Raw genomic sequence first — 19,648 nt, forward strand, 5'->3', positions numbered from 1 at the left:
AAAGGCTCATTGAGATTGAAAATCTCTTTTCCAAGAGCATTCTGGTCAAGATAGGCAGAAAGTTGTTATTTGCTAACTCTTGCTTTGTACAGACATTTTGTTGTCAGCTGACAAACTGCAGCTTAGACATGGTAAAGGGATCTTTGTTGTTATTTAGAAAAGGTGTACCTATTGCATACTTTTAGTTTACAGAGTTCACAAACAATTGATATAATTATTTTTTAACAGCAAAATGTCTCAAATTTAAAAATGAATCCTTATCAAAGAAAGTCTGTTGTTCATTTGTTAAAAACAATTACCAGAGTTTTAATGTCAGTATTGAAACTACTGGGCAACAGTTATGTTTAGCAATTTTTACAGAAAGTTCCTCCAATAACAATAAAGTTTATTTAAAGGAATCAGGATTGACACCAAATACAGATCCTGCAACATGTAGCAACATCGCCACAATCTATCATCAATACCAAATGTGTGAAATTAAATCAACTGATGAGGAATTTACAGACTTCAGGTTCTCCTGAGTGTTCACAAGATTGAACTCCACAATTAGAGAAATTACCTCTTCAGAAAGAGTACAGAGAAACATTTCAGACATGGCTGCATAATTGTGACAACGTCAGAGGGCTGTACCTTTCTGTTGACTCTGGGATGCTGACTCATCTTTCTCTTGCAGAATGTCATCGTTGATCGCCTGCTTATCTTGAAATGACTGTTTATGCTGCCTCCTCTTGAGCTTGCGCTCTTCCTTTGTTTGTAACTTCTTCAGACTGAAAAAAAAAGAGAAAGTTATTTTGAAACTTTTTAAAGTGAGTCTTCACTAACTAAGCTGAATTCATACATCACTGTCTGATTGATGAAAACATGATGTGACTGCTTGACAGAACATGTCACTTTGCTTTTGGACTGAATTCCAGCACATTGTTTTAGAAGATTAGACACCTTTTAACAAAAATATGCAATCATGTTTTCACCCCCCAAAAAAACATGTGGAGGAGGTAGTTCCTTCAACATTTAACAGTATCTACAGATTTTCCATATTGCTGTAAGCACACAGACACAGATCATAATGGCTTACATTGAACCGTGTGTAATACAATTAAGTTTAAAAATCATTACAAACTTTGCAATCTTGACAACAAATCAGCCACACAATAATAATGAGCAGCAGCACCAAGTAGGGGGGGAGTCTGCACACCATTTAAAAAGGTGTCGCAGAACACTGGATGCCCCACTTAATTTAAGGGGTGAAAGTGGTGTAATCTACTATTTGTGTGTAGTGTTACATGCTGGTATTAACTGCAATGTGTTTATACAGTATAAATCTCTGAAATACAGCTGCTTCAGTACAGCTTTGTTGTAGGGCTGTGCGATATGACAAAGAAGTCATATCCCGATAAAGATCATCAGCCCGGCACGTGTGGTAGAAGAGACCGCGGTCAAGTTAGTTTCAAGTGGGATATTAGTTTTACGTGGGGCATGTGGTATGTCGACTTCCAATGTAAAACTAACTTCGCTGTGGTGCAAAGCTCCGTTCCCTCACCAAAATATTACTGTAAAGTGTCAAATTTGTGACAACGAAATAAACGATAGAGCATAATTGTAAACGATAGACATTTTTCTATCGTCAAACGACAGACATTTTTCTATCGTCAAACGACAGTCATATCGCCCTATTTCGATGTGACTCAAGAACTAATATTTCAGCATATTCGATGCATCCAATACGGATTCAACCTCTAGCATGAACTGTACTGCAGCCTCACCTTGTACATTTCTGATTCACTTTGGGCTTCTTCGGAGTCTGTGGTTTGGAGATGGCAGCTTCAAACTGATAAGACAGAAAAAAAGACTTGTGTCAAAAACACTAATCTTGTGATTTATGAGCACAGTGACTTTGAAAAGCTCAATTCACCTGTACAGAATCAACTTACCTTACATTTCACCAGGCCTGTTGGACCAAAGATTTTGATACTACAGATTTGGCCGACACAGTCCGGTGTCAGACAGGACTCCTGAAGGATATCCTGCAACACAAAAATAATGTTTTAAGAAAGAATTTTACACAGGAAGCAGGAGGAAACAGCTACACTGAGAGTGGTGTTTTGAAATCTAAATTTACCTTTTCATTCTTTTCAAAGAAAGACAGTGTCTTGAGGGTCTTCCAGCAGGCCAAATGGTATTCAATGATGCAGTTCTTACAGCAGCATATTTGAATGAAGCCCTGCATAAAGAGGAATATACAGTACGTTAAAATTTAACAGTGCTTTGAATGTTTGAACTCTAAAACGCTGCCTTGGCCTGGCTGTGTTTCGCAACTGCCACTTACCTTAAAATCTGGGTCAGTGAAGTAGATTTCAGCTTTCAAATGGCCGAGGCATTTTTCAAGTCGACAAATGGCGTCAGGAGTAGGAGGAAATTTGCACAGCTCTATAGCATTCTCCAGGATTTCCTAAAAACAGAAAATACAAGTAAGATAAGCCCGACATTTAATGGAAATGAGATGCACAGATGAGATTTTCCGTCCACTTCTTCATTACTATAGATAAGCAAGTGTACATGGCATCATTACCATAAATTTTCATAATATGGTAAGCTGCCTTAAAAAGTTTTTTTTTTTAATTATTGAAACAGAGCTTTTAAAAATTTGACATTGAAAACAGCTGAAAACACTCATCACAAAACACTTTACAGTGATTGGCGCTTGTGTAGTTTTTGAACCCAGATTCACGATACACCAGCAGCACCCACACTACCCACGCCACATCTAATGAAAACAAGACTACTGAACAGTATTAACGCGTAGGCTACGCTGCCGATTCAATGCAGAAATATAAATCACACTTTACAATCACTTTAGTAAAACAGAACAAGGGGACCGTGTTGCTCTCAGGAGAAGGCTAAGAGCACATACTCACACTTGTGCAGTGCAAAGCTGCATCTTTCTACTGCAGAGGCTCTTTCCACAACATGGGAGTAGAAACTAGTTAAAGTTAAATTTTAATTTAATAGTATACTATATAGCTCACCACTAGTATATTTATTCTAGTTGGACAAAACAGCAGTTTCATGTTTGTGAATTGTTTTCATTCATTAAATCTTTGTGCAAGAACAATGGTCTACATTGGTCTCTAATTTGTTAATGCTACTATCTCATCAATAATCAGAATCATTCATGTAGGAGGAATTCAACAATTATGGGGTTATGGAAGGTTATAGTTACCCGCACATTGTGCTCGTAAATCATTTTTCCCAGGTCACACGTATCAATTTTTAGGAGCATGCGAGTGTGACGGACCACCGTCACAACGGTTGATTATGCGCTGTGACTGATGGTGTCAGAAGTGGGATGGCTTGCCGAGAAATTGTCGGAGGCGTACGAGGGACCCCCAGGGTTGGTGGACCCCTGTGTGTGCGAGGGACCCCAGAGATGGGTGAAGCACTAGTGGGTGGGGGCACCCTAAGATAGGAGAAGTACAGTTGGCGGGAGTTGTGACGGATGCCTGTAACCGTGAAGCGCAATGGGGCGTCTCCCGAAGGGGAGGGCAGTGTGACGGACCATCGTCACTTCGATTGAGTATGCGCTGTGACTGCCATACCAACGAGCCTGGCTTGCATGTTTGGTACCCCGTAGACCCGGGTTCGAATCCGGGTGGGGTGACTGCTCTTGCCTGTCCTATAGTGCAAAATGGTTGCACTATAGAGCCCTGAGTCTGTGTAAATGATAACGCATCCCTTTGCTCTGTGCCAGACGATAGTGACTGTCCTAGGAGACCTCTGCTCCAGCTGATTTTTGTTGTAGTACTTCTGTTTATTCTATTTTGTTAAACAAATTCTTCAAAGACAACGGTTTGTTGTAACTCAGTTATTTACTCAACCCTTCACAAGGAATATAATTTATACAACAATAAATACAGTAAATTGATTATACTGGCTGAGTGAAATGTTTTGCTGTGCGCGCACACAAAATTATAAAACTATCATATTGTGTTTCACAATACTGACCTACAATGAATATCATAACAAATTTTTTGATCTAACAAAGACTGATGTCAAAACCTTCAGCAGACACCAGCTGAGATGTCACGAACAGCCTGTTTTTAGTCTGTTGCCCTTATGGACGTGATTCACTAAAACGTAACCAAAGCCAGGAAATACTGTTACACTCAAATACTGTATATCCTGTATACTGTATAGACTGTCGTGACTCAAGACAGCTAATGTAACCCGCTATGATCTCCATTACTTTTGATTTAACAAAACCGTTATTATTTTATATACTTTGTTCTACTACATTGCCAATTTATTCTATTATAAGCGAAATAATTTGACATCTGTTGATACATTTTTTAGCATGGAGGGGTCTACAACTACAATCCTGTAATGAACAATCGCAATAAAGCTGAACTTTGGTGGTATGGGACGTGAATACTATATTTGCAATTTAGCTCAATTTGAGAGCAGATATTTGTTTTTACTACACGTCTGTTCTGTTAATCTGTGTCAAAATACAGATTACATTTAATGTAATTATTGGAGAGGAAGTGTAATTAATTAATCTTCAAAGGCGCTGCACTTCTATATTCAAACAATCACATGCTACTTTAATAAAATTATTTAAAATGTTTGTCAGATATAAACAAACCTACGACGACAACATACCTTGAAATAGTCTGGCTGGGTTTCTTTGACAATCTCTTTTGTTAAAGGCCAGGTCAGTTTACCCGGTGTTATTTGATTCTTCACCATCTGCAGGGAATCTGAAAACTGCTCCAGAGCAACTGCAAACCTGTCCGAAGAAGAGACGCGTAATGCTGTACAGGTCAACCGCAAAAGGGCATGAAACTAACAAAAGTGGTAAAGCTAGACGCTACTGTACCTGTTCTCTTTCACATACACCCTCCCGATGGCATAAAAAACCAGACACTGAAACGTCCTCACTTCATATGATTTGATCTTCTCCAGAAGTTTTTGTGCTTCACCAAGTTCCTGTGTTAAACAAAGAACATATTTAATGGACTACAACACAGGAAATTACACTCCACTGGTCTACAGGTCACTGTAGCTTCAGTAATATCTGCGGCCTTCCCTTCAACACAAAGCTCCTCTTACCCACCGGAGCAGCTCCAGTCTCGCAAGTGTTGATAGGCTATTACTTGTGACATTTAACCAATCAAATAGTGCTGTAGGCGGGACACTGGGCGAGACTACAGAGTGGTGACTACAGACAGAGGGCTACATGAGAGCCAAAGTGCCTTCACGAAGACAAAACAGTACAGAAACTAGGTCACAATTCACCCTTCTAAATACAGCAGCGACATAAAAAAGTGCAAGCTGCAATTAACACAGATCCTTTGGTTTAAACAATACAAGAACCCGTGATGAAGTGCACCTGGCTGTTTTATCCTTTGTGTGAGAAAAAGATAAGACTTTCTCACAGGAAAGAGAGAGGATGCTCTTTATTTAAGTCCTTTGCACACCAAAGGTCAAACTAACCTGCACACTTGAGATGACACTTGAACATTGTATCTAGTTAATATATAAAATATAGGTATGGGAATAACATGAGCAGTAAATACAGTATATCCACCCACAAGGTCTAACAATTGGGGTGGTGATGGCGCAATGGATAAGATGCATGCCTTTGTTGCAAGAAGCCTAGGTTCAACTCCCCACTATGACACATCCACTAATGTGTCACTGAGCAAGACACTTAACCCCTAGTTGCTCCAGAGGCGTGCGACCTCTGACATATACAGCTTTGGATAAAAGTGTCAGCTAAATGAATAAGTGTGACATGCCTACCTCAGGCTGGCCGATTTCTGTCAGGGCTGATGCGCGGCCATAAAGTAACAACAGTACATCCAGTGTGGAAAATCCAAGTTCCTGAGAAGCAAGAAAAAAAACCAAAATTAACTCTCAGCTTTGATCTGGTTCTTAAAACTTAAACCTTACTTGATTCACAAATGATTCACAGCCAAAAAGAAAATAAATTCACAGATTTGGGGGCATTTCTGAAAGAAGGGATGACTACTAACAAAATGCTTTCCAAGCATTAAAACCACGTAAGTCATGTTAAATTAGTGAGGGACAATCTTTGTTCATGTTTTGAGATACTAAAAAAAGTATCAGAGTATCAGCCAATATTTCAGATTTTAAAAAGATATTCTGATACCGGTCTGGCTCCATTTCTTATTTTGAAAAAAACGATCTACATTGCCATTACAGCGATTACTCAAATACACAGGCACTGGTTTGCGGATGAGCAGTATTATTACCTTGGGTGTGCTGGTTTCCACCAGGGCCAGCGCCTGGCTGAAGGCCTGCTCTGCATTACGGCTGCGGAGGTCGGCCAGAGCAGTATGGGCATCCTGCACCATAGATCTCAACTCTTTACGCACACCTGCTTTACCATCATCCACTTTCTGGTTGTGAACAGAACTAGAGTGCGAGGGATTGATACAACGAGACTGATCTTTCTGCAATGCAAGACAAAAAATAAGTCTTAGTGAGTCCAAGCTCCAGCTCTCTGCGAGGCTTCTAGTGTCTTCAGAAGTTTCTTTTGATACACATGCCACACTGTTTGTGCTACACGGTACTGAAAAAGCTTTACAAGTGTTAACTTAACACTCATAACTAATTATTGATGTAAAATGTTGAAAAACATGCAAATGACAGAAGCAGCGCTCCCAACAAGAATCATTAATAAAGCAGAGCCATACCTCATCTTCAGACTGACAATTTCTGTTCTTTGGTTTCTTCTTTGTGGTGGTGCTGGAATCTCCTTTCCCGTTCTTTGTAGAAAAGTCACTGGAAGCACATCATTTTAATCAGCTATGCAGTCCGAAATACAGCCAAACCATGTTCTGTTAGCATTAAAAGTTTAAAAAGGGCAATTCCTTTATGTGGTTAAAGCCAATTGTAGAAAAACACTTGAATCCCATTTCGTCCTCTATATTCACACACCTTCTAACTACCTACTGGCCTACAGATGACTTTAGGTGGGTCCTCACCGTATGAGTTTAAAAGACTCTTCTACACTGAAGTTACTGTTGTCAGGTTGTGTTATTATTATATGTGATAATACTGTCTAGGGCTGAACGATTTGAGAAAAAATAAAAAATAAAAAAATCTAACTGCGATTTTTCTGCCAGATATTGCAACTACAACTCGATTTGTGAGCATCTGAATTTTTTCTAAAATAAAGTTCAAAATTCGCTGCCAGTTTCTTTTTGTCTTCTGTCAAAAAGAAACTGGCATCCGGTTGATTTTCAAAATAAAAGCCTGTGCAGACTCTAGATCGTATATCAACAACAAGCAGTTAAAACAGACAGAAAACAAATTATTTAACAATGTAGCCTACCTAATCATGATGAAAGCACAAAATTTGTTCAGTTATCCTTAATTTAACAACATCTGAACAAGTCAGCAAAATCAGGCAGGCAAAGGCAAAACGCTCTTATTCTGAAATGCTCCACGTGGGATGTGTAGCCAACAGAGAACGGAACAAAACCGGCTCACAGAGAGCTGTTAGCTGTAGTTTAAGCACGCAAAATGACAAATTAACAGCACGTCAACAACAATATTGGGCAGGCTAACCGCTCCGCTGGTGAAAACACTTCAGTGTGAGTTGACGAAGGACAACCGCTGCCCGTGTCTGTTCAGCTAGTGCCATTATCCCATGTTTTCCTCCAGTTCGTTTGTTGTTGTAAAATGTACACGCCCTGTGCTTGCTCTGAATGGTGAATAGGGCCGTAACAGAAGGCACATGGTGCTTGTGATTAGCAGATCTGTCACACAAGGAGGACAACGGAATTAATTTATAACTGCATGACAGTTTAAAACAGGTCAGAGGTGCCGTATAATTAATAGGGTTGACCCCGAATAGTTGAGGATTCGATGGGTGGAGCCTAATTCGACTTTCAATCTTGCAGTCGAAGCTTCGCAGTGATACAAGGATCATACCATATTGATGATATGGGGGTGCTCATAGTCTGATTTTACATAGAACCACCTGTTGTCTCCCAATAAGTTAATATAAAGCCCATTACACTATATATTTCAATGTTTAATGCTGTAAATAAACATGTAAAAATAATAAAAACTTTCAAGTTGGGGTTGTGTGGGCCCTCATTAATAAAAGAGCAGATCTTTCAGCAGTGAAATCATTTATATAAGCATTGATATTAGTACCAGTACTTTGACTAACCTTTTTGGTGGTTTAGAGTCTTTCGTGCTGCCCTCTGCCTGTGCGGTCCTTTCATTTTTCACTGTAGAGAGAAAATTAGCAATGAAGTTTTTAAATGTCATGAACATTAAGAGTTTTTAAATGTCATGAACATTAAGAGTTTGTTGGCTAAAACGGCTAAATTCTAAATAGCCACTGAGAGGGAGACTATGTTGAATCTGATGAAATCAAATCAGGACACAAGTCGAAGTTTAGTTAAGGCTGGTTTATCCGCATGTGTTGGTCAAACCCAGAGCAGAATGAAAGTAAGACTCAGAGGCTGCAGCCCACTCAGCCTTATACAGTATGGAGTAAGTAACTCCACGTGACGAAGGGCCACTGCAATCTTTGTCTAGATGGAAAACATAGTATAAGTGATACCAGATGTTCATCTTCTGGCTTTCCTACAGCTAAAGGCCGATTTATACTCCTGAGTAGGGTCTACGTGCGTACCTACGCTGTAGGCTACGCATGTAGCCATGCATTTATACTTGTGCGTAGGTGTGTCCGTCATTCTGCAATTACACCCCCAAACACTAGTCAGCAGTACCACTACAGCGCCCACTGTGTTGACTTTTGCCGGCCAAGCAGGCTAACTTTAGTGCTCCGCTAACGTAAATGGGGGTAAAATTGTATACGTGCGGCTGGTGTAGCCTTTTGAAATGTTACCGACCGAATGGATCACATTCTGATAGCGAAACGATTCATTTCACTTGGGTTGCGACAGTCAAATATATTGATTCACTGTGTTATAGCCGCCGTTTTGACCGCTACTAAAAGTTACTTCCGGTCCGCTCGGAGGCATTGCGAGGCTGCCCAGCCGACCAATCACAGAGCTTATGGTCCACGTCGACTCGACGTGTAGTTAGATTTTGGAGGAGGTGCACGTCAGGCGACGGCGTAGCCTCTGCGCAGCCCTGTAGCCTACGTCGCAGAAGTATACATTAGCCTTAACCAGGGGGATGGTTCTGATCCATCCACACGTACTTACATGAGTGAGAAATACAATAAGCTACAAAAATGTATACAAGATACATAAAAAGACATGGAATTATTATAAAAATACAATAGCATATTAATGGTTATGTCGTCATACAAAACCACCAAGCACATATCAAACTGATTCACAAGATCAGGGTCACTTTAGGCATCTTTTTTCACTCCACAGATATAAAAACACAGTAAGACACAATACAAAACATCTACAGCTGCCTGCTGAGTCTGCCGATCAATAAAATAGTGAAAAATGTCCCTCACAATTTACAATAAAGCATCTTCAAATGTCCTGTTTTGTCAGACCAACAGTCCATAAGATTCAAATTCCTGACCCTAACAGACCAACAGAAAACCCGAACAATAGAGAAGCTGGAACCAACAAATGTTTGACGCTTCTGCAAGCCAAAAATACCTAAATGATAAATTGATGATTAAAATAGTTTGATTCAGTTTCTGTCGATTAACTAATCATTAAATTGTTTCAGCTCAACAAAAAAAAAAGAAAAAAGTGTTTAGTGCATCAGAGAGGGTTGAAAGAAACTCACCAGTTTGCTTGTTGGTTTTAACCTCTGGGACCTGTCAACACAAAAGATAATCATTATCACTGAACAAAATCAAACAAACATCAGATAAAATCTGACATTTCACAATATCAATTTGTCATTTTAACATTTTCCTTTGATGTCCTTTTTTTAACATTCAATTATTGGTTGATTACCATTTTAATTTGCCCCAGTACCAACCGACCAATAGCCTAATACCCAGAGATATAGCGTTTACTATTACACAAACTTAAAAAAAAATATAGGAGCTGGAACTGTAGTATCAGTGTTTTGTGTCTCACATTGCTGTTGATAACGTGAACAAAGCTACTGACCTTACTCTGTGGAGCAATGTTCTTAAAACTTTTTAAAGGCTGTTGTCGTGAGTCCACTGAATCTGCTCGGTTAGTGCCGTCCAGTCTGTTAAAAAAAAAAAAAAAAAAAAAAACACAACCCAAATGCATCAGATCCTCCATAAGTTTATCTGCATTAATTAATCATGTTTATACAATGTGTACAAAAAGGTAGCGCACACATACTTTTTAATGGGAGTTTTCTTAGCCCGTCCAACTGAAAGGAAAGCACATAACAAAAGTTCTAGTTATGAGGTAGAGCAAACTATGAGGGATGACATCAACCACAGTAGTAATTAGCCACAACAAGTAATAATCATAATTAGCTCTTAAAATACATACATTTGTTTATGAAAACAAAGACAAAACTGGGTTGTTGTTTTTTTTCAGCCTTTTCTTGACTTCTTTTTTCTCCAGCTATTTACACCTTTGATTTTTGAGCTGTCTCTAAATAAGATGGGGACATGTGAGGGTATAAAGGCATAGTGACACAAGTTTAAATATGTCTAGTAAACACAGTGTAATATCTAGTGTGTACAGTGTTGAGGCATAAGTTGGTTAAAAATAGTTTTTAATCTGAGGGAAAAGTCTCTGGCACTTTCTGTTTCAGGTGGATGAAAAGAAAGAAAATATGATTTTAGGTGCTACTGTGAACGTGACGTGGAAATACCTTTTGGGTCTTTCATTGCTCGCAATTGTTCAGCGTGAGTGGTGAATTTCAGGTGTTGTTGTTCAAGGTCTTTGATTCCGTCTTGGTCGTCTTTACACAGACTCTGGGCTGAATTGTTTGCTTCAAGAGCCAGTTGGATCTCTCCCATGGAGAACAAAGCCTCACAGTAGCGGTAGTGACCCTGCAAACAAAACATTCATTAACTTCTAACTCATCACTATTGTTTGCTTCAGTGATTAGCATGAAGCAAAGTTGAGAGTCAACTGCAGGAACAGGCAGTGCAGTTCTGACAAAAATAACGTGTCAGTAATTCTGCTCAGTAAGAATCAGCTACATAGAGACTACAATTCCTCAGTTTCTGCTAGAGATGTTAAAACCAAGTTATTTAATAAAGAGTATCTGCTAACACAGAGCCTGTTATCTATGGTGCACACTAATGTAGACCTACTTACAGCATAACGTGTTATGATCTGTTTAGACATCTCATCTTTTTTACATCTTGTAATTAAAATAATTGATTTACTTTTTTTTTTTGCATTTGTACATGTGGAATTGTTTTAACTTTCTTTGTGGCATTGAATCTGTACTTAAGTGTGCAAAATGCACCCTACATAGAAAAAAAAAAAAAAAATCAAAACTCTGCCTGCTAAGGACACAAACACACCTGAACGATCCCTTTACAATTTGTATTTTCTTAGATTCTAAGATTAAGAGACTCAAGATATGCCAGCGGCTGTGTGAGGCACTACCTTGGAACAGCAGCACAGGTTGAAGCAAACCTCAACATGCTCACACTGACAATGCTAACATATGTTGACCGTCTTAGTTAGATGTGTTAGAATGCTAACATTGGCAGCGTTAACACAAAGCACAGCTGAAGGGAATGTTTTTAGTTGACAGGTATTTAGTTATCAACTGAATATTAAACGAATGATAATTTTGACCTGATGATGGCGCTAAAAATAAAAAATAAATAGGTGCACTCGCGTTATTACAATTTATCATGAGGGGAACATTTCAAATCCAAATTGGTTCTTTGTCAGGAACAAAGGTTTTAATCAGGTGTGTGTCTCTGGTTTTGGTTTTAGTTATGGGTGTGCCTACATCCACAGGATGAGTAAATATTACTAAGCCTAAATCAAACAAGGAATAAAGTAAAACAATACAAAGATCAGCCTGTTTGATACCCCTGTTCCTGGTAACCTGATTTGGGTGTGGCACTTCCTTTCGCTAATGTAATAAAATGGAAATTTTAAAGGCGTGTTCAACAGAGTTGCAAGTCCTTGAATCTGTCCTGAATTTACCTCAGCATACTACTCATCTACTGTGACCGGATCATAAAAGAGATAAGCACCTTTGCCCAGTGTGGTTTTATCAGAATAGCACGTTTTCCATCACCAACTGCTTTTCTGTAAAATAGAAAAGGTTTGGGTTTAAACACAATTTGAGCTTTGTACCTATGATGAACACAAGCATTAAAATCAAGAGTTGCATAGTGTGAGATTCATTAACACCGGGGGTTGAGATTAAGATTGGCCTAGGTAGAAAAGTTGGTGAATCTATAATTTAATAATACAAATCTGATGACTGATGAAAAAAGTGACTTAAAACGTCCTCTTTTGGCCAGTTGGGAGTGATTTCCTGTTCTGATACGCTTGATAAATATAAGGCCCTGGCTTCCTTGTATAAATTTTCTAGATGGGAAGGGTTACTGACTCACCATTAAAAAGTTCAATGGAAACAACACAAGCTTCTTCTGCTCTCTTTATTAACACTTCTCAATTTCTGTAGTGATGCTTTTTAAATGCAATTACCATGTCCAAGTAATAAAATCACTCATATGTCTTGATTAGGTAAAACAACGTTTCTACTGATACTGGGTACTTTATTTACAGATGAAAGGTGCTCCAGAGTAAATGGTACTTACAGAAACTTTTTACATCGGATATAGCATAGGGCTCGGTTTCCATAGATCATGTGGTTGTCAGGGCTGAATGAAAAAAACATGAATGAGCCCACAGATTTACCAATTTATTCGCTAAACCTACACAGTCTAATTAGCACCTTGCAATGAATCCTGTCTTTGTGAACTGACAACATTTTTGAGGCTGCGGTTTGAGGTCGTTTTGCATCATATTGAGATGTTTCTAAAAATTTGTCTCCTTCCTGTATTTAAATAGTCAACACAAGGTTAATTACCTAAGCTTCACAAAGACGGAGATTCACTGCAGGGCCGTTTTAGTTTATTGCATTATTCTACATGTGTACTGATAAACAAATTCTTATATAACATATTTAGAATAATACAGATTATAGTTTCATGTCAGAGAAAAATACACGTTTAAAGATAATGTTTAAATACTTACTAATATTTGATAGCTTTAGAATAAAACCTCACAGCATCTTCATACTGCTGTTTCTGGAAGTTGTCATTTCCTTTCTTCTTCATTTCTTCACTTTTCTGGATTAGGAACACAACAAAACAAATTGTTATTTTTCCACAGGAACAACATTTAGGCACAGTTAAAAGTTATGGCTTCCACTTTTTTGAAATTCAATCAGTAGAATACAATATCTATAATGATCTGTCAATGGTATTTAAGTACTTTAGGCTGTTGCATCCCCTTGGTAAACTTGGCTTTTGTGATGTAGAAAATCAAGCCCAGTGAGCCGTGCTCAGACAATCATGACACCAAACCACTTTAGTAACGTGAGGAAGCATTTTGAATTTGACACTATAGACGGAAAGGTTCTGAATAAAGGTGAGGCAATTTGCTGCTTTTAAAAAAAGCACTACTATTATTACTGTGTCATAAATCTGTGATACCACTTTGAAGACCTTCTTTTCTTGGACCGAGGACTCTTGAATTACTAATCTTATGTCCTTCATTCTTCAATTATCTCTTGATATATACTAAATTTCAAAAATCATTTAAAGTGTTTTAATATCAAAATCCATATCTTTAACCTTACTGTAAAAATTAAGTAAAATATGACTCATCTTGAGCTTGGGAGAGTATACATACAGAGTGGTATCAAGTCAGGTGGTGTGTTTTTTGGATCTCAAAAACTATTTTTGTTGGCAAATAACTTGTTCACATTTCCAAAGAATGTGGGTGAGGTCGTATTCGTTTTCCCTTCACCATCTAACAATGGATGCAGGGGCGGTGTGGATGGAGGCCAACGGTCTTCTACAGCTCAGTATCTCACTACAGCTCTGTGTTTTGCGACGTGTCACCAAACCATGCTCACTTTTGAGCAGCCCAATGAAATCGTATACATTTTATTTAAATTCACTTGGATATACTTCTCATTACTGAAGCTAGTTTCACTGTGACTTTAAGGTCACTGCCCTTGTTAGGGCTCGCGCAGACTACACGACTTTCAGCATAGGCCGTTGGCTGTGCTGTTAACACTACACAACTTGCCGTCTTGTGACGGGAATCTTGATGTCGTTTTGGTGTTCACACTACGTGACTGATCGGTGACAGTGGGTCACACACTACACGAGCTGACAGCGGCTCTGTCACCCGACGCAGGTCTCCAAACCACGTTTTGTCAAGAAAACATGTGAAATGTGAAGCGGGAAATAACAGTAACAAAACAGCTGTTTGGTATTATAAAGAGCAATTATAAAGACAAATAATATGAGTGAATGAATGGATTAGCACACGCAGGTAGCAGGGATCATCTGAGCTACAGAGAGAGCTGGAGGTGGTTTTGTGGTGAAAAAGTAGTTGCCTGCTCTGCCAGCTGCCTGCTGTCATTGGCTGGATGTGGAAGCCGAGCCGGCCGACTCTGCCAGATATTTGGCATGCTAGATATCTAGCAGACATCGGCAATGTGTCAGAAATGTGTCAGGAAGCCGTTATGATGAGTCGTTGAGTAGGTCACACAACGACTGGCGACCGCTGATTTACTCCCTATTACAGCCTGATGGTCGCCAAGCGGCAAATCGGGCTAAAAATCGTGTAGTGTGAACTAGGCTTTAGATGTTGTGCACACCACTTTTGATGTACTGCAAATACTTATGTGGACCCCAGTATGAGTAGCTGTTGTTACAATAGTTACAGGGCATCTACAGTGAATAACAATTACTGTAGTTACAAAGTCTGGTCTTCAAACCATGTCAACCATCTCATTAAGGCTGCTAAGATAATTTCTCAGCAAACACTCAGTAGCGTCTGTGCTCAAACATAAGTACAAGTTACAGAAATGACCAACAGGTGCCCATTAAAGCAAATGTCTAGCTGTATCACAGCGACAGCCTGTAGATCATGTCTTACCTCTACTTGATGATCAGATGGTCGAGCCATCAGTGCCTTCATCGTCCTCTCCAAGTTGGAACCCATATCCTGAATATACTTAGCAACTGATTGAAAGCAAAAACAGGAAGTGTGTTTCTGTTAACTATCAACACACAAGTTCTACAGGCTTCAGTTTTTGCACAATGACTAACTTGTGTAAAATGTCAGACATGCATTATCCATTGGTTCAGTAGCAGAGTCTGTCTGTGCTGGAGCATTTCTTACACTCCGTGAAGATAAAATGCAGGGCTGTGAAGCAGGTGTGTGCATGGCCAAGATGTACAAGACGATGGCGAATATCAGGTTCTCCTGTTCTCTCCAACCAGTGTAACGCATCCTCCAAAACCTCTGGGGAACGCTGATGGTACAAAGTGACACTCAGATAAAGTTGTCAAAGAGAACCACCAACCAACCGTCTCCATTAAGCATTACACAGGCATCAACAATACACACGCATTCATTCAGATATGATACATTTTTATGCTGAAGTTCTCCTGAATAGGAAAAAATGCATTTTAAGTACTTTTGGCCACCGCCATTTTTATAGACGGGGAAAAGGGAAAGCTTCTAGGCATGCGCCAATCTGACCTTTTCATCCATAAAAGCATCCTGAGGACTGTTCGGACCTATTAATTTTGAAAGAGCAACGGCCAATGGGGAAACTCCAAAGTTCAACCGATCCGGTTCAAGAGAACAAGCCTTAAATATTTCCACAGAGCTAAATTAACATCTCTTATAAGCTTCATACATGTTAAGATTCGTTTTAACCAAAAGCTACATTTCACATGGTGTCCCACATGGTTTAATACCTGCCCACGTCGTTTCCACTCAAACAATTTTTGAGAAATATCGCAAAAGTCTAACCATACCTCACTCTTCTGAAGACTCAAAGAAACCTTATTAGCTGCATATTTAAAGCACCACATCACTTTTTTCAGACTTACCAAGTTAAACATGTTGCTTATCCAGAAAACATGCTTTGTTTGGTCCTTTTTTAACTGAAACAGACAACAGAGACACAGTTGAGATCAAAACATTCAAAATAGTAACATACTGAAACACAAAATCTATTCTTATTCTCTTCAGTGCTAAATATAACTATATCTAGACAGAGCTTTCCTGTATTAATATATTTTAATTCACAAGTAAACTAACATTATTAAAGTGAGAGAAATTATGATGCTGCACACTGCTTCAAATAACACTGTATGGTCCATTTAAAAAGTTATGCATATAGCCTAAACATGTCATTCAAGTAAAATTGCTGCCACTTTCTGAAATCTCTAAATAGTCTTTTAAACTCTTTCGGTTAGGAGAATATATTACAGCCTACTCGAACACTCTGGCCTCTTCTGCATTACTTATTGATTTTGTGTTGCAATGTTGACTTTAAGCCCCCTATCACACATCTTCTCCAGGACATCTCCCCAAACAGTTTTTATAGACAGATAATAAAGCTGAAAGTCTCCTTATGTATCTGTGATGAGCTAAAAAAGATGGTACACATGTACACAAGTTTTTAAAACAGGGACTAAAGGTCCTGTTCAATAGATCTAGGTGTTGGATAAGTCCCTACTCCAGGTGGGATGTTACGAAGTGGAGTTTGTAATTTGAGCTGATCATCAATCATTGGTCAATCTTTCACAAAAAAAAGAAAGTACTGTAGTATCTTATACTAGGACAAGGGGTGGAAATTTCTTGCTGTTAACCAACAAAAGGTAGGCTTGCTTTCAGGTTCCTTTTAAATGAGGACACACTGTGCTGTTATCTTCTTGTGAGTGAAAGTAGCATTTTAAATGCTGCAGTTGTTTTTTTAATCCAACATGTGCCTAATTTGTGTGTTTCTTCACATGTGGTGGAAACAAAAATCCCTCTGGTGTCTGGAGCATTTTGGCTAATAAACTGGCTATTAGACTAAACTACTACATAGTCAACTTACAGTTCCTTTCTCCAAGGCTCTGAGGATTGCTTCCAATGTTTCTATCTTGGGCAGGTGCTTCAAGCTTAGATCACCACTGTAGCAAGAAAAGACATGAACAAACTCTTGAGCAGTCTATTAATTGGAGGTTTCAAAAAAAAACTAAAACTTGTTCACAATCATAACTGTACTTACTTTGAGTCGATTAGGCCGATCTGTAAAGCCCAGCAAGCCATAGGACTGGACTCATCGCGCTGCAGAAAAATGGGAAGCCAGAAGGCACAGACCTTCATCCGCTGTCCAGCCTCTTTTCTAGTGTCGACAGAGATACGGCTCCATCGTTCAAAAACCTCCTCTAAACAAACAAAAACATGCCGAATAAAAAAAAATTAGTTCTGTCAATCTGACAGCTGTATAGAGAATTTACTTTCTCAGTTTAAATTAAAACAATAAAACATCACAAATGTCGAGGGACAGCTAGCAATGACGACTATAGTCTGAAAAATAGATTATGTATTTTATCAGCATTTATTTATTATTTTGAACATTAAAATAAAAGTAAAAATGAATGTGAAATCTGGTCATGGCTGATAAAAATGGCAAGGTTTCCAAACCAAGTAGCCAAAATTTCACAATGAAACGTATAAAAAAATCAGCAGTATGTCTTGTCCATTTCAGTCTCTTGCAACATATTGTGCAATATGGCTAAGACCATATGGTTGGAAGGCTTTTACTGTGAACTACAGAAGTGAAGCCTTGAGGTATGGTCACATTACCATTTCTGGTATACGAATATTCGCTCTGTACCCATTCTCTTCTACTGGAGTGCATTCTTGTGATTCTGATCAATAGTCAATCATTACCCTGAATCATAATCAAATGAAAAGGTGCCTAGAGATTCCCACCTTTACTGGCTATGTTTGGTTTTCCTTTTGTTGTCATGTTGTTTTTTCCTTTAGTTTGTCACCCATCTTTATTTGATGTATAACAAAACAATAGTAGCCCTATTGTTTTGGATTCATGTGACTGGTGAACTAAGACTTAAATGTCCCTTACCTGATGGACGGAGGGCGATAATGTCATTAGTTGGGGACATAAATCTCTGAGGGAAGAAAAACAGCTCATCAGAAAAAAAAAGAAAAAAGATATAAGTTGGTAATGCACATATTTTGATTAATAACTCACAGCGCTCATCCGTTCTCTGTAACTCCATTCACCACCACAGTCAGAATCAGAGTCTGAATCCGACATTTTGTCCAACTCTGTAAGAAAAAGTAGCAAAAATCACTCAAACGCATTTTACAAAATGTGCTGAAGTGAATTGGATTTGAATGTTGCTGGCTGTGGCTGATTTGAAGTAATTTCACTGTATAAAAATCAACGTGCGAGAACTTGTTTGATTTCAGTAAACATGTCTATTTGCATTACATTTATTAATTTAGCTGACGCTTTTATCCAAAGCACCTTACAATTGCTATACATATCAGAGGTTGCACGCCTATGGAGCAACTAGAGGTTAAGTGTCTTGCTCAGGGATAAATTGGTGGATGGGTCACAGTGGGGGATTGAACAGCAAACGCATGTGTCTTATCCACTGCGCCATCGCCATCACCCTTCCCAGCTCATTTGACCACTGCTTCTCTCTCTCACACAAACAAAATGAAACTTCTCGGTATAACTTTTTTGCTGCAAACTAGAAAGGTGTCTTAGCTTGATAAATTAAATAAACCAAGCGTGGACAAAATTGGGAATGTATCGACAATTTGTCCATGAACTTCTCCTGGATGTTTAAGGTATGATTCAGGCAAACTGTTCAGGCAACTGACTTGCAGTGCGATGTTAGGTTGCGTTTTTCCTTTTTGACTTGTGAAACTGATATGCTATTAGCCTACTCGCCTTTTACAAATGTAAGAACTTGCATTTCACCTCTTAATGTTGTGAAAGCCTTAATGCAGCCTGAATAACTTTTTTTATTTGTGAAAAGGAAATAAAGGGCAATTTCACATTTGTTTGTTTTTACATGCACGTTTCTCACATTACTACAGGTCCAGATCAAAAACCACTTTTAAAATTATGAAACTAATTAACTTAGCATGTAACTTACCGCATACTTTAAAACTACAGCTAACTACTCATGCGGGTGTGGCCATTTATAAAACTTATGTTTACATTACAATGCCGCTGCTCACGCTTTGTTTATTGGAAGCAGAACCAAAAGTAGGTTTCACCTCAGTAATGTTGATAAATGCCGTCGATTGTAGAAGGACTGTGCTATCAAACAGTGTAACGTTACATATTGGGTTATTGTATGGGATGAATTATTTGTGTTTAAGTAAAGGAGTTTGTCTGAACAACAACTGTCGGTAATGTAAACCTTAATACAGCCTAACTTAGATAACGCCCCTCCTTGATTGGTCATTGGGGAGTTAGCATGTTCAGCCTATTAGCTAGCATACGTAGCATAGTTAAAATCCTGTTAGTACTTCTTTTAACGTTACAAGCTAGTCCGCTGTTGAACTGTATTAATAAACTATTATGTGGGTTAATGTAGCAGCTGTATCGTGGCCTGTTTTCTCACAACGTGGCATCGTCTAACTTAACGGATATATTAATAAATGCTACGACACTTTCTTTCTAC

The 19,648-nt window shown here is 38.7% G+C and overlaps 1 protein-coding gene across 1 annotated transcript in view; it reads right to left on the minus strand.

The window, feature by feature from the left end:
* Positions 1–19,648, minus strand: part of ttc3 (tetratricopeptide repeat domain 3) — a 39,398-nt gene that overhangs the window by 19,501 nt on the left and 249 nt on the right. Inside the window, exons 2-26 of the mRNA XM_038707720.1 lie at positions 18,196–18,272; positions 18,067–18,112; positions 17,206–17,365; positions 17,032–17,107; positions 16,037–16,090; positions 15,318–15,450; positions 15,072–15,157; positions 13,152–13,246; positions 12,713–12,775; positions 12,140–12,194; positions 10,786–10,966; positions 10,302–10,332; positions 10,098–10,182; positions 9,766–9,796; positions 8,207–8,267; positions 6,720–6,807; positions 6,276–6,476; positions 5,803–5,883; positions 4,877–4,986; positions 4,660–4,786; positions 2,327–2,449; positions 2,120–2,221; positions 1,932–2,024; positions 1,764–1,828; positions 631–767 (exon numbers count right to left, since the gene is read on the minus strand). Of these exons, the coding sequence (XP_038563648.1) occupies positions 631–767; positions 1,764–1,828; positions 1,932–2,024; positions 2,120–2,221; positions 2,327–2,449; positions 4,660–4,786; positions 4,877–4,986; positions 5,803–5,883; positions 6,276–6,476; positions 6,720–6,807; positions 8,207–8,267; positions 9,766–9,796; positions 10,098–10,182; positions 10,302–10,332; positions 10,786–10,966; positions 12,140–12,194; positions 12,713–12,775; positions 13,152–13,246; positions 15,072–15,157; positions 15,318–15,450; positions 16,037–16,090; positions 17,032–17,107; positions 17,206–17,365; positions 18,067–18,112; positions 18,196–18,261 (2,350 nt within the window). The 5' untranslated portion in view covers positions 18,262–18,272. The remainder of the gene's footprint in view (positions 1–630; positions 768–1,763; positions 1,829–1,931; positions 2,025–2,119; positions 2,222–2,326; positions 2,450–4,659; positions 4,787–4,876; positions 4,987–5,802; positions 5,884–6,275; positions 6,477–6,719; positions 6,808–8,206; positions 8,268–9,765; positions 9,797–10,097; positions 10,183–10,301; positions 10,333–10,785; positions 10,967–12,139; positions 12,195–12,712; positions 12,776–13,151; positions 13,247–15,071; positions 15,158–15,317; positions 15,451–16,036; positions 16,091–17,031; positions 17,108–17,205; positions 17,366–18,066; positions 18,113–18,195; positions 18,273–19,648) is intronic.

Source organism: Micropterus salmoides, unplaced genomic scaffold, assembly GCF_014851395.1.
Source record: "Micropterus salmoides isolate LMB-PRFRI ecotype aquatic unplaced genomic scaffold, ASM1485139v1 Ms_hic_scaffold_9, whole genome shotgun sequence".
NCBI lineage: Eukaryota > Metazoa > Chordata > Actinopteri > Centrarchiformes > Centrarchidae > Micropterus > Micropterus salmoides.